The 12,802-nt window shown below is 42.1% G+C and overlaps 1 protein-coding gene across 2 annotated transcripts in view; it reads right to left on the reverse strand.

Annotated features, from left to right (window-relative positions):
- The window catches only part of IFT122 (intraflagellar transport 122), a 29,208-nt gene that overhangs the window by 14,609 nt on the left and 1,797 nt on the right, over nucleotides 1-12,802 (reverse strand). For both annotated transcript variants that reach the window (XM_063411367.1, XM_063411366.1), the window contains exons 4-16: nucleotides 12,041-12,119; nucleotides 11,218-11,294; nucleotides 10,722-10,788; nucleotides 9,795-9,941; nucleotides 9,017-9,092; nucleotides 8,305-8,496; nucleotides 7,446-7,584; nucleotides 6,658-6,860; nucleotides 6,069-6,206; nucleotides 5,172-5,336; nucleotides 4,159-4,356; nucleotides 3,385-3,525; nucleotides 1,661-1,714 (exon numbers count right to left, since the gene is read on the reverse strand). In XM_063411367.1, the coding sequence (XP_063267437.1) occupies nucleotides 1,661-1,714; nucleotides 3,385-3,525; nucleotides 4,159-4,356; nucleotides 5,172-5,336; nucleotides 6,069-6,206; nucleotides 6,658-6,860; nucleotides 7,446-7,584; nucleotides 8,305-8,496; nucleotides 9,017-9,092; nucleotides 9,795-9,941; nucleotides 10,722-10,788; nucleotides 11,218-11,294; nucleotides 12,041-12,119 (1,676 nt within the window). The remainder of the gene's footprint in view (nucleotides 1-1,660; nucleotides 1,715-3,384; nucleotides 3,526-4,158; nucleotides 4,357-5,171; nucleotides 5,337-6,068; nucleotides 6,207-6,657; nucleotides 6,861-7,445; nucleotides 7,585-8,304; nucleotides 8,497-9,016; nucleotides 9,093-9,794; nucleotides 9,942-10,721; nucleotides 10,789-11,217; nucleotides 11,295-12,040; nucleotides 12,120-12,802) is intronic.

Below are 12,802 nucleotides of genomic sequence, written 5' to 3' on the forward strand. Positions count from 1 at the left end.
ACCATGATGGCAGCATTAGTGCAGGGCCATGGAGAAACCCTCCACGGGTGTGCAGAGCCACGCAGAAACCCTTCACATGAATCCACTGCAGCAGTACCCTGACTGGGAGGGACCCAGGACAGGTCTGCACACACGTGTGTGTGTGTTTCCATGTGTGTGCCTTGTCCTGTGTATTGGACACACACCACTGCCCTGCCTGGGGTAAAACTGCTGCTGCAGTAAGGCCACATCACATGGAAACACATAGCTGTGAACTGAATTCAAAGAAAACTGCATGCAAGGGCAGAAGTATTCCACGAGCATCCAGATTCAATCCACTGCTGCCAAAGGGCTCAGCCATCACTCCCTGGTCACACTTACTGACTGGGCTGACACTGAGCTGGTGTTCAAAGTTCCCTTCAAAAACTTGGTTACATGAATTATCAGAGGAGCTGTTACACCCTATTTTGAAGACTCCGTGGAATCTTGCCAGATAGAGATGGCAAATATGTTTCTCTGACATCAATTAGGAAAGAAAAAGGGTCATTACTGAGAGAAAGCCATTGCATTAATGGAACAAGTCTGTTCAGTTACATCCCTACAAGCCTTAAAAGAAATCAAATCCACTGCAGGCCAGAGTAAATGGAGATGTAGAACTCACTGCAGAAGGAGCATTTTCAGGATGTGTGAAAGTAAGTTTATGCCTATTTTAGGGGGATTCTTTCTTATTAAACAGAGAATATGACATGACAAATCCAGAATATCCTCAACAAATGCATATCTGGAGAAGCATACGTGGAACAGAAAGGTTACTGCTGGTGAGAGAACACTCTCACCTACCTATAGCCTTGAAAAGAAAAAAATAAGAAAGCCAGCAGAAAAAGGGGATCTAAATGCAGACCTTTGTCCCGTGTTAGAGAAAAAGTTCACTGCAACCAGCAGGCATTTTGACAGCAGCAAGACAGCTCTGCAGACACCAAGACAAGGAATGTATCTTTTAAGAGAAGGTGTAAATCTAATTAACACAAGGAAGAGGAATTCCCTTTATGCCATCTCCAAGCACATCTTGAAGCATTATCTTGCCATCTCTGCAGAAGGACAAGGGTGATGAACGTATTTTCAAGTGCTCATGACAGACAGTTATTGTTGAGTGAAAGTCTATCAAGAAGTGTGAAAAGAATAGGAAGGAGTGATTAGAGCACAGTACAAAAGTATGGAATCCCAAATTCTATTTCCAGTTGTCACAGACTTGTCATGAGACCCCAAGTTTGTAATTTCATTTCTCTGGGCCTGTTTCTGTCTCTGCAAGGAGGAGATAATAGTAATTACCTACCTCCAGGGGGTAGGGAAAGACTTAATGAACTCATGTTTATGAAGTATTCTGTACTAAGCTCTGTCAGCACAGTAGTAGTCTACCAATTATTAATTGAATATTGAATGTTTTTTCAGTTCTCATGAAGACACTTTCAGAAGTTCTCATCCCACACCCACATTCTGGTCCATGAAGTTCCAATCCTATGATTAGAACTTGAGTCACCTCTACTAATCAGGATTTTTCACTTCAGACCCATCTCCAACAGTCAGATGCACTATTCAAACAAAAGTCCTTCCAAACCAGAAGGTATTGATTTTGGCACAGTAGAAAGTTTAAGAAAATACACCTTCTTGAACACTGGCTTACCTCTATGCTGCTGATCAGTTCTAAATATCGAAGGTCTCGTACCCTGGTAAATGCCTGTTGAAAATAATTTTTAAAAAAGAGTAAAAAGCATTAACTTGAAAACCCCGAAAAACTCAAATATTATTCTGCATGCATCAAGTTGTCTTCATGCAAAAAGGACAGGCAGAAGTCTGCTGGGTTTGGGTTTGTGTAGCCCTGAACCCAGAGGGCTCTGAGTGTGACTGTGGCCCCTGAGTTGTGGCAGGGAAGGAGACCAGGTACAACCAAAGCAGCCCAGCCCTGACACGAGCAGCACAGCAGGAGAGGGAGCTGTGCCTGTCACCCCCCAAGAAACACAAAATGTCAATTAAAATATTACATGCTTTTGTTCTGGCTATTTTATAGCTTCTCCATTTTGTTGGGAGGTGTGACACAGACAAGGAAATTTCAGGGAACTGTTAACAGGAAGGGCACACAACTGATGGCATTGTCAAAGCATATGCTCCTAGGTTTTAAACCATTCTGAAAATCCAGCATGAAAGGAGCTCAGAGAGAGGAAAGGAAGTAAGAAGACGATAAGATAAAAGTACTGTGAGACAGTGTAATATCTTTGCAAATGGAGATAAATGTGCAACCCAAAGTCTCAAGTGGCAAAGTCACGTGCAAGTTGCAGCAGCTCAGCACTTATTCCTGACATGAATCACAAAACAGAAATTTAACTCTTTGGGCTGCACATTCAAGACTTCCAACCAAAGTAGTGCTTAAGAGGGCAGAGAATATTCTGCTTATGTCGGATTGGACTAGTAACTGTGAGAGCCTTTAATGTCAAGAAGCTTTTTGTTTGAATTAATCCGCTCTAATTCTAAGAGGGCACTACTTTAAAATTCCAAGGAGGCACTGAAAACTTCTTTTTAAAAGTATCTATTTGCATAAAGCCATCCATGAGACTGGAATTATTCTGATGCCTCCACTTAAGGAAAAAAAAGAAAAATAAAGCATTTAATTTCCTTCTTTTTTTAAAAAAAATCTGTTATTAAAAGATGCCTATCATTACAGACCATTCTCAGTGTATTTTTAGAACATTTTGTCTTTCATACAATATTCATGACATTGAACTCAGTTTGCCCTCCTTTACTTGAGAAGAGGTGGTGAAAGAAAATAGGGAAGTATTTTATGCCAGAGAAAACTCAGTTCTTCAGTCTATGCCCACTCACAGACCACTCCCCAAAGCCAAGCACACCACACAGAAAAGGACTGAAATGATCCTATCCCATCACCACTGCCTTCACACAACCTTAATGGGTAGATAACAAAGAATAGGAAATCTTCACATTTGTACTCAGGTTGTATTAAATATTTAGGGGGGAAAAGGGCAAGTCTGTAGCACTAAGGAAGGCAGGGGCCAAAGGCAGCTGCGCATCCTCTGCTGCCACCCGGTGGGCGCTGCTGAACGGCGTCTGCCCCCCAAACCATTAACGCATCTTCCAGCTGAAACCATCTCCTCTCTATCCAACACTTGGATTAGAATATGGCATTTATCTAGACAGATACATTAGATTTCAGGTCAAAACCTCATCTCAGAATCCTGAGTTTATAACCATTGGTTTGGTTGTGGAATAAGACACACTGAAGACAAGCAAGATAGTAACCCACTTGCATTCTAGTCATAAAACACGCATTATACACATACACGCACAAATATATATAAATATCAAACACAAGCTTTTTGCTGAACAATGGTTTACCTTTTTAGCAGTTTCAAACTCCAGCCCTTCCAAGGCTTCCATGGCCAGCTCCCTCCAGTCAGCATCAGTCACTCCTAAACACGCAATCTGATAGGCTTCTTTAAACATTTTTCGTTCCAGATATTGATACATGGGTGCAGACTGAGGATTGTCATAGAAAAAAACATGTATCAGAAAGCATAATACTGAGATACATCAGTGAAATTCTCTGCATATATTGGGAAAAAACATATATTCTAATCACAACTGTTACAAGCTGCCCAGAGAATAAATATCTCAGTTTTGTACACAGACAGAACAACATTCCGGGGTGATCATTACCATATCTTTAGACAATCTGGGTTAAGTACATTCCAAACTCATCCATTTTGAAATCTTTAGTTCCTTGCAACATTAGGAAGTAGTTAAGAATGTGAATTCTTTTGGGAATTAAACATGCTAAAGATTACATACTTACAACAGGGAAAAGTTATACAGAGAGAACACAGTAAAAGTCCTGCAAGAGGTAAGGCCTGCACTATATTAGATTATGAGCATTTGCAAGTAGAAAGGGAGAATGGGAAATAATTACCAACAACAAATAGGAAGTTAGCTTAATTAATGCCAAAGAAACAAAAATAAAATAGAACACGCAACATAAATAACAACAAAGAAAGTGTGAACTGCAATCATTTTAGTAATAAAATACAAGTAAATCTCAGAAAAGCTTCTTCACTTGTTAAACATTCATGTTTATGAGATATAAAGCAACACTTAATGAGATTAAAGGATTACCTGCGGAACTTCAACTGCTGACATAGAGAAAACATGAAGGCAGAAGATCTTGGAGCCATTATAACCCACAACAAAGCCTTGCAGTTTTTGCTGATGGACAGGGAAGTTGCTAGCTTTGATATTGAGGTAACCCCCTCCAGAAAAGCAAAGCATATCCTCACACTGGGTATTCCAGGCCACGCTATTAGCATTGGGTTCCTAAGGAGCAAAACATGTCAGGATTACAACTGATGCAATCACATCTTTGCTAAGAAACATGCCTCCTTCAGCTGGAGTGTTTGACCCATTACAGCCTGCTGTGTACACACACACCCCAATTATTCACATTTGCAATATCCTAAAGCCTAGAATATTCCTAAACAGATTCATAGGGATGTATTTTACATTTTAATATTCAGCTATAATTGTCTTGCCTTTTATGTATGAGTGATCTCTACAATCAATCTGAAGAATATTATACCAAATTCCACAATAATATACTGCTAGTTAGCACATTTAATTGATCATTTTTCAGTCCATTACACAAAGGAAGTTGCAGACCCTAGCTTTGCAGCACTCCATCCTTACTATCCAGTGTGTTCTGAAAACATTTAATCAACATTAATAAGTGACTGCTAAACTGCCAATGAAGAGACCATTATTCCTTTTATAGCCTATGAATACCCAATGAACAAAGATGTTTAGGCTTTAATTCTGTTTGTAGTAATGATAAAACTAAAATGCTCATTAACCGTAATGCTTCAGAGGGAAGCAGGGCAGAGTTCTAAATTAAACTGAAAAGGTCACATGTCTAAGAGCTCTTTATTCAGCTGTTGCTCCCATAGATTTCATGTCTTCTCCTTCCTTCTCCACCATTTCTGAGAGGGTGCTTTTGACAAACAGATCACAGTTAGACTCTACAAGATGTGATTAATGGCTTAAATGAGTTACATGAATTACAGCAACGCTTCTGGGATGTTCTGTGTGCTCCCCGCCCTCCCAGGCCCCTTTCCCAAAGCCCAACAGCTGTCCACCTGAAAGAGGAGCTCCTTGGTGTGGATGTCGTAGACGAGGCAGGTGTCGTACTCGTCCACCACGGCCAGCTTGCTGCGGGACGCGCTCATGTCCAGGCAGCGCACGGCCGTGGCCTGCCTCAGCAGCACGATGGCCAGCGCGTTGTCCACGAAGATCTTCAGGATCTAGGCACAAACACAGCCACTGCAGACCTTCAGGATCTAGGCACAAACACAGCCACTGCAGACCCTGCTGTGCCTCGCACTGCCAGCGGCACGGCGGGAGAACCTCAGTGCTGGCGAAGTGTGACACTGCAAGCTTTCCCAGACTGCAGTCAGATTAGGGACACGCTTCCAGTTTGGGGTCTCTTGGGCAGACCGGCTGCTACAACATGCTCTAGGTCTAGACAGAGAAATCAGATGCCTGCATCCTGGATTCTCTGCTAGCTACACAATTTCATTAATACAGGAATACATAACACGCAGAAGACACACAGGATCTCAACTTCCTTGCTGTCAGTACCTCTGGGCCCCAGTTTGACACTGCCACACACCTGGTGTGTGAAATACACAGCACCTGCATCTGGAGAACAGCCACACCCTCACAAGGGGTCATCAGGAGATGTGTACACACTCCAACCCCCACTAAAGGCAAACCTGCTCTCCTCACCAAGAATTCCATTTTTGTCAGTTGATACTAACAACTCACAGACTTCTCAACACAGTTAAACACATTTGTATGAAATTTACTGTCAGAGAATGTGAAAGACAGGAGTAATTAATTTCTCATCCCAAAATGAGATTGTCAAATAAAATTCTAGGCTTTAAAAGAGCCTGCTGCTCCTAAGGTCTCCCTCTAACAGCTCAGAACACATTTTATTTGCAGTAGAAAGACACATACCAGACATAATGTGTTACCTGACCATTCTTTAGACCAACTAAGAGGCCTTCTCTTCCTGGAGGTCCTCCAATGACTTTAATGTAACGAATAAGAGATTCCATCAGCCACTCTCGCTCCTTAACACCACTAAATGAGAGGCACTGCAATCTCTTCTCCTAAGGACACAGCAAGATACAAAACACAGCCTGGAGGTGAAGACAAAAATCTGTCTCTGATGTGTGATGTTATATCTATACTAGCAGGTGTGTCTACTTTTACATTTAAAAATCATAAAGTCAAATACTCAATTTAATGGGAGAATTCTTTAAGATTTTCCAATTCTATGAGCAAACAAAAAAACCCACCCCCAATCTTTTTCTAGTAGTTCTCTCCCACCCAAAAGTACCCCTGGATTCTGTGCTAATTTATCAAATTCACTATCTAGCCTGCTTTGCTGAACCAGAGTCACCTGAGCCATGCCACAGGGGCTGGCCACTGCAGGGCACAGTGGGACTGCCCTGGGAAGTGCTGCAGCACATCCCACAGGACATGATGGGACACTGACTGCGACAGCTGCCTTGAACACTGAACACTCCCTAGGACTCCTCCAGCTTTTAAGGCACATACCTGGCATAAAATAATGTGATCTGAACACACCACCAGCAAGTTACACTCGAATTTCTTTACTATCTTTTCCTTCACCCGATAGTACATATCTGCAGAGTCATCCGAGTACAACTCGTAAATCAGGATTTTCTCTGGCATCTGGATGGCTAATCTGTTTTTGTAGATTGCAATTTTCTTCACAAGCTCTCTGCCTTTTATCCTAACTAGAAAGAAAAAACACCAAAATTATAAAGCTGACACAAAAATAACACAGAAATCAGAGAACTAATACACTAAAATTGAATCTCCCTGGAGCACCTCTAAAATTCAAAGTACATTCCTGCTCAGATGTTTGCTGCTCTGCATCTACATAATCTACTATCCCTGTCACAGTTTACCACCCTCTATGAACAGCCCATTCTGGAGCAGTACTTTGAATCCTTGCCATAAAAAGCCAGCAGAAACGAAGAAACAAAATAAGCACAAATGCTTGAGGTTACAAGTAAGGAAAATAAAAGCTAAATATAACACATAGTATTTTTATCTCATTTTCAGAGATTAAAACCTTATTTTAAGAGCCCCTGTCCTTCCCAGTCTCTTTGCCAATCCCCACATCTTTCATTAAACTCATCAGTGCTGAGCTTGGACACTCCAAGTCTGCACTCTCCTCCGTGCAAAGTGCGTTCCACAGTTTGACTGCCAAAGTGACAACAGCCTGTCAGGCACGTGCAGCAGATATCCCAGTGTCCTGATGGATATTAACTCAACAAACTGCATGGAGCTTTGGCCTGCCACAAGTGTGGAATTACCTTTCTGTTCCGTGATGAGGTGCTGGACAATCACGTCGGTCATGTTGTCCCTGTAGGCGTAGCGGTCCTTATAGAGGCCGTGGACAGTGCTGAAAATGAGCTGGTAGAAGGAGATGGTTCCATCCTGACACCCCACTGCCTGAACACACCAAGGGAATAGTTTCAGCTCATTGGTACCTACAGGTGAGGCAGAGTGTGTGGTGTTTATATGAACACCACATCCCCTCTCCTGCATAATGAATAGACGGACACCAGTTACAGCTGACATACATACAGTGTAACATATATATAACATAAGGATAACATGGTTATATTTAACCATGGTACAAGTGCAAAGCACAATGAGGATTCGTATTTGCACAGACCACGGAGACCACCATGCTGGGTGGAGGCCTTGGGTTTACTTGGTTGGGATTTTGGTTAGATTTTTGTGGAGGGGGTGTGTTTGTTTGTTCATTTTTACATTGGCTTTAATTCTCTTCCAACTTGTATAGGACTCAAGAGTGCAGCATTCTGGGCTGACAGTTGCCCTGTAGGCATTTTCTTCCCTTCATGGAAATAGATTTGGTCAATTCCAGAAGTTATTAGCTGATATTATTTTTCCCTCCTCTTTTTTAATCAAAATGCAGCAAACACCTTACCACTTGAGAGCAGGTGTTATGCCCCTTACATCCTTCTTACAGCTCAGGTTTTACTTTTGTGAGATATTTGTAATTCCAATGGCAGTTCTAGGACTTCCCTAGACACTGTTGAGGTTCTACTGCCTCGGTAGGAATGACCAAGCAACTAAGTGGAAAATGTATGACTTAGTTTAAGTAGCAAATTCCCTCTGAAAATACTAGAAAAAGTCCTTACTCACCACATAGTTGGAGTCTGGTTTAACTTTGCAGGTCCACACCCAGCTGCTCAGCTCTCCCACAGTGCCCAGGCGTACCCCGTCCCTTGTGAAGAGAGAAACCTGTCTGTCTGAACCTCCCAGCAAGAGATACTCTCCTTTGGTAAAGTAGCTGATGCAGCACGGGTCAAAATTGAGCACTCTGTCCTTCCCAATCTGCAAAGGGAAAATAAAACAAAAAAATCCAATCAAAAGCATTAACAAGAGGATCATTTGATTTTTCCTGAAGGCAACAAGTGCCATCACTGATCCCACTCATCTCCTCCTTTTCAATACCCAGAACCACTGGTTATGTTAAGATTCCCAAAAGCAGTTCTAAAATATGTCCAAGAATCCCTCCAGTCTCAAACCATGCAGCTCAGAATGCAACAACTCACAAAACCCCTTTAACCAGCTGAAAAAAGATGTTTTCTACAAACCAATAAACCATGTCACAGAAATCAGCAGAGTTGTAAGGGCTTTAATGGAAGAACTGCAAGACAGCAGCTGAGCTGCTATGTGAGAAACAAGAGCTGAAGGAGTAATGGTTAAAAAAAAATTAGATTCCTAACAGGCTGGAAAAACAGAAGACATTTAATATAACTAATAAAACACCAGTATAGAAACATTTTGACAGTGAGACACAAAACAGAACCAAAAATACCCTGTGACTCTGGAATAAACTTCTAAGACATACCTGCTTGCCACTCAGGTGGTAAAAGGAAAGCTTCTGACCCCAGTCTGCCACAGCTAAAATGTCATTGCGTTCATCTCTGCCAAAAAAAAAAAAAATGAAGAAGTAGTAATTCTACAGCAATTTATTAACAAATTTCTTAGAGCAACAGAACCAAGTGGCAGAATAGCAGAATTCACTTCATGTTACTGTTTAAAAGTCACAAAGTGGAAGGACAGCAGTTTGTCAGTTAAACCCATGGAAAACAGCTTGGGGACACAAAATCAAAATCAGTCTCCTCTACAGGAATAACTCAAAGCTTGAGGATGGGCGGGGGTGAGGCTCTGCTCCCAGGGGCAGGGACATGACAAGAGGAAACGGCCTCAAGCTGTGCCAGGAAGGCTTAGGTGGGGTATTGGGAAAATTCCTTCCCTGAAAGGGCTGTCCAGTCCTGGCACAGCTGCCCAGGGAGGGGTGGAGTCCCCACCCCTGGAGGGATTTCAGAGCCGTGTGGATGTGGCACCTGGGGACAGGTGTTAGTGGTGGCCTTGGCACTGCTGTGGGAACGGCTGGACTCGATGTCTCAGAGTTCTTCTCCAGGCTAAAGGTAACTTGTTCCCAGCTTCTCCATTCAGTTGAAGACTGGCAGCAAAGCCAAAACCCCAATATATAATCACTTAAAGAAGGCAACACGCATGGCATTAAGCTGTTCTAGCAGGGATAAAAGTCAAGCCTTTCTGCAATCAATGAGCCAAGGAATATCTATTCAGCATGAAAAAACAGGAAGGATGAAATTATTTACCTGGAAGGATTCCAACAAATTGACCATATTGGAGAGGAAGAGCCCCCTGGCCTCTCTATTTTCACTTTCTCATCACCATTTTTGTTCCTTATGCTGACAATGCCGTTGAACATGCCCAAAGCAAGGTACTGGCCATCATTTGTCCAGCTGAGAAAACACATATGTACTGAAGAGTAAACTACAACAACAAGCAGCAGGAAGGCAGGATGGTATATAGCACACTCACACAGGAATGGCAGATTAAAGTATATTTCTAAGAGAGAGTTCTGGGAGGTGGCTAGTAATCCTCTGGTTTGTTTATGCATCTAAATCCACATTTATAGCAACAGCACACTCTACATCGAGAACATTTTATCACATACACAGAAGTAAAATAATAAACTAAGGTTGCTAATATTTGTATCATGTGCCAAGTAACAGATACGTTTTGGGGATGGCAGTCTGGAAGTAGTCCAAAATGCTTTAAAAGCCACATTTAGAACATGATTGGAAAGAACTGCCTGGTGTAGGACAGAGGGGGCCTAGGGTCTGTTCTGGTCTCTTCTTCAGTCAGGTGAATAACCTCAGTTAATGAATCCTTGCTTCAGGTTCCCCACAAAGGTAATACCTTCTTCAGCTGAAAACACCAACAGTACAGGGAATGAACTACAAACAAAAATTGCAATTATTTTTCCTCTAACTTCATTTTATTGTTGTTGCACAAGACAGATGAACAAACAGACAGATAACCCAAGACACCTGCTCAAGACCAGAATATGTCTCTGATGCTTTCAGAAGGATTTGGTTATAAATAGGACCAAGCATAACCCAACACTTTACTACCGAAAAAAAAGGAGGGAAAAGACCTTTTTTTTAAAGCTTCCATCTTACTTGAAATGCTTTGTATTGAAACAAACTTAAATGACACAGATAACCCTTAAAACTTACCTACAGCAAGTAATCTTGCAGCTTGTTTTATGTTTAGAGACTGACTTCTGTTCAGGAGACCACAGGCCTTGATGAAAGAAAACAAAAAGCCAGTGACAAGTACGTATGTGCCAGTGTTCAGACTGGAAACTAATACTGTCAGAGAACTCAGCTGGGATTTTAGAGGCATCAAACTCTTGTCTACTGCTAGAATGACATTTAAATACATATTATTTATTATTAAATGGGAAAAAAATCCATCTAAATATCAGAGGGAGTCTCTGCAAAAAATTCCAGTCACAGAGCAGCACACTTGATCCTGTGACCCCTCACTACACTGTCCTTTCCCATTGAGTTTAAGTGATTTAAATCAATATCCAACGTCACTGACCATTAGGTAGCATTGTGTCCCACCTCTTCTGGAGTTACAGAGCTGCACCTATCTGTGGTTAGCTTAGCTGTCCAGCTGTAAGGGAATGCACTGTCTCAATAGAAAAGGTAAAGGGAGAAGACATACCAAAATCCCCAGACGAGCAGGATGCCAGCTGATGAGTGAGAGGATTGTATGAAACGCACTGGATAGAGTCATTATGCCTAGAATGAAGTTACAATGAGATTTCAATAAATCATTCTTAAATGTCACTTTTCTGACTTTCAGCAAGTGAGCTGAAAGCTTTAGCAGATGCCAAAATAATTGGATTGGTTTATAGTACATCAAGTAAATCTGCTATTACCATAAAGTAAATCAGTAATAAACCTTGTAAAAACTGTCTCCAAGTAGCAGGATTTACTGTATTTCATCAAGATTACTGCAACTGTGGTTTGTGAATTATGACTGAAGGTTGTATCCAAATCTTAAACCACGTGTGCTTGTGCAGTGACCAGCTAACACAAACCAGCTCCTGATAAATGTGCAGTCAGGAAGCAGAACATGAAGTTGTTGCTTCAGAGGCTGACTGACAACAGAGCCAGATGATTGAAACATACCAGAAGTGCCAAACTCGTTTTTATTTTGTTCTTTGAACCAGAATTATAGTTTATTATAGAAGATGGTCATATTATGCTTCATTTTATTCTGACCTATTCTGAGTTTCCCTAGTTCTCTGTCAGCCCTCTAAATTCACAGACTTCTCTGGATTCCCCACCTCCTTTTATGCCTTTAATTGCTTTCCTGCCTCGTTCAGATACTTCAGCCATTCTTTTCCTCCTCCCTCCCCTATCACCCCTTTCCTCTGACCTCAGTGAACCTTCTCCCAAATCTAACAGCTCATGCTCTTTAATTGCAGCAGTGCATAATCAAAATTGGCTTTTGATGCACAGAACTGAACGGCATCACTTACGTGTACTTCAGAATTCCTTCTAACTTTGAAGTCCAAATTATCACACTTTTATCAGCAGAGCCAGATGCGAAACGCTTGCCTAGGAATTAAGAGATAATTTAAATCCCACAGATACAAGAATCACTTTCATTCCAAATACCAAATCAAAGAGAGAGCAAGGAGTTCTCGAACTCGACAAGGCTCAAGTAATAAAGGGGCTGGCACTGAGTGCCTGGATGTGCTGGTGCTTCCCCAGCCACACGGAGCTCCAGTGGCTGCACTGCACCATTTCCAGGGCCTTGCCAGTGACCAGCCCTTCCAGTGCTGTGCAGCCTTGGCTGGAGGTTGATGGAACAGTGACAAGTTAAACAGGTACACTGTCCCAGGAACTCCCATCACCCAAACAGCAGCAGCTGCAGGAAGACCCCCAAGCCCACACAGTAAGTCCCACTGAAGGAGAGTCGTAGACCACGAGAGGACTGGAAGCAGAGTGCAGTGAGCAGGTAACATAGGAAGGATCAGGAAATCAGGAAGCTCTGGGATAGAGGAACTACAGAAATAAAAGTCAGAGGCAGATGAGTAGTAGAAATGGGAACCTCTGAGGTGAGCTTTCTCCTCATACTACCCATGAATATACATTTCACCAATGCTGAAACTAAAACTGTGGTCAAAGAGGAGGAGCAGTGGGACCACAGCTCTTGGGTTCACAGGTGACCTTACAGGGACTTGTGCAGGTGGCACCCACAGCAGATCACACCCTCCAGTGGACAACAAACCCCAGCA

The sequence above is a fragment of the Prinia subflava genome, chromosome 14 (assembly GCF_021018805.1).
Source record: "Prinia subflava isolate CZ2003 ecotype Zambia chromosome 14, Cam_Psub_1.2, whole genome shotgun sequence".
NCBI lineage: Eukaryota > Metazoa > Chordata > Aves > Passeriformes > Cisticolidae > Prinia > Prinia subflava.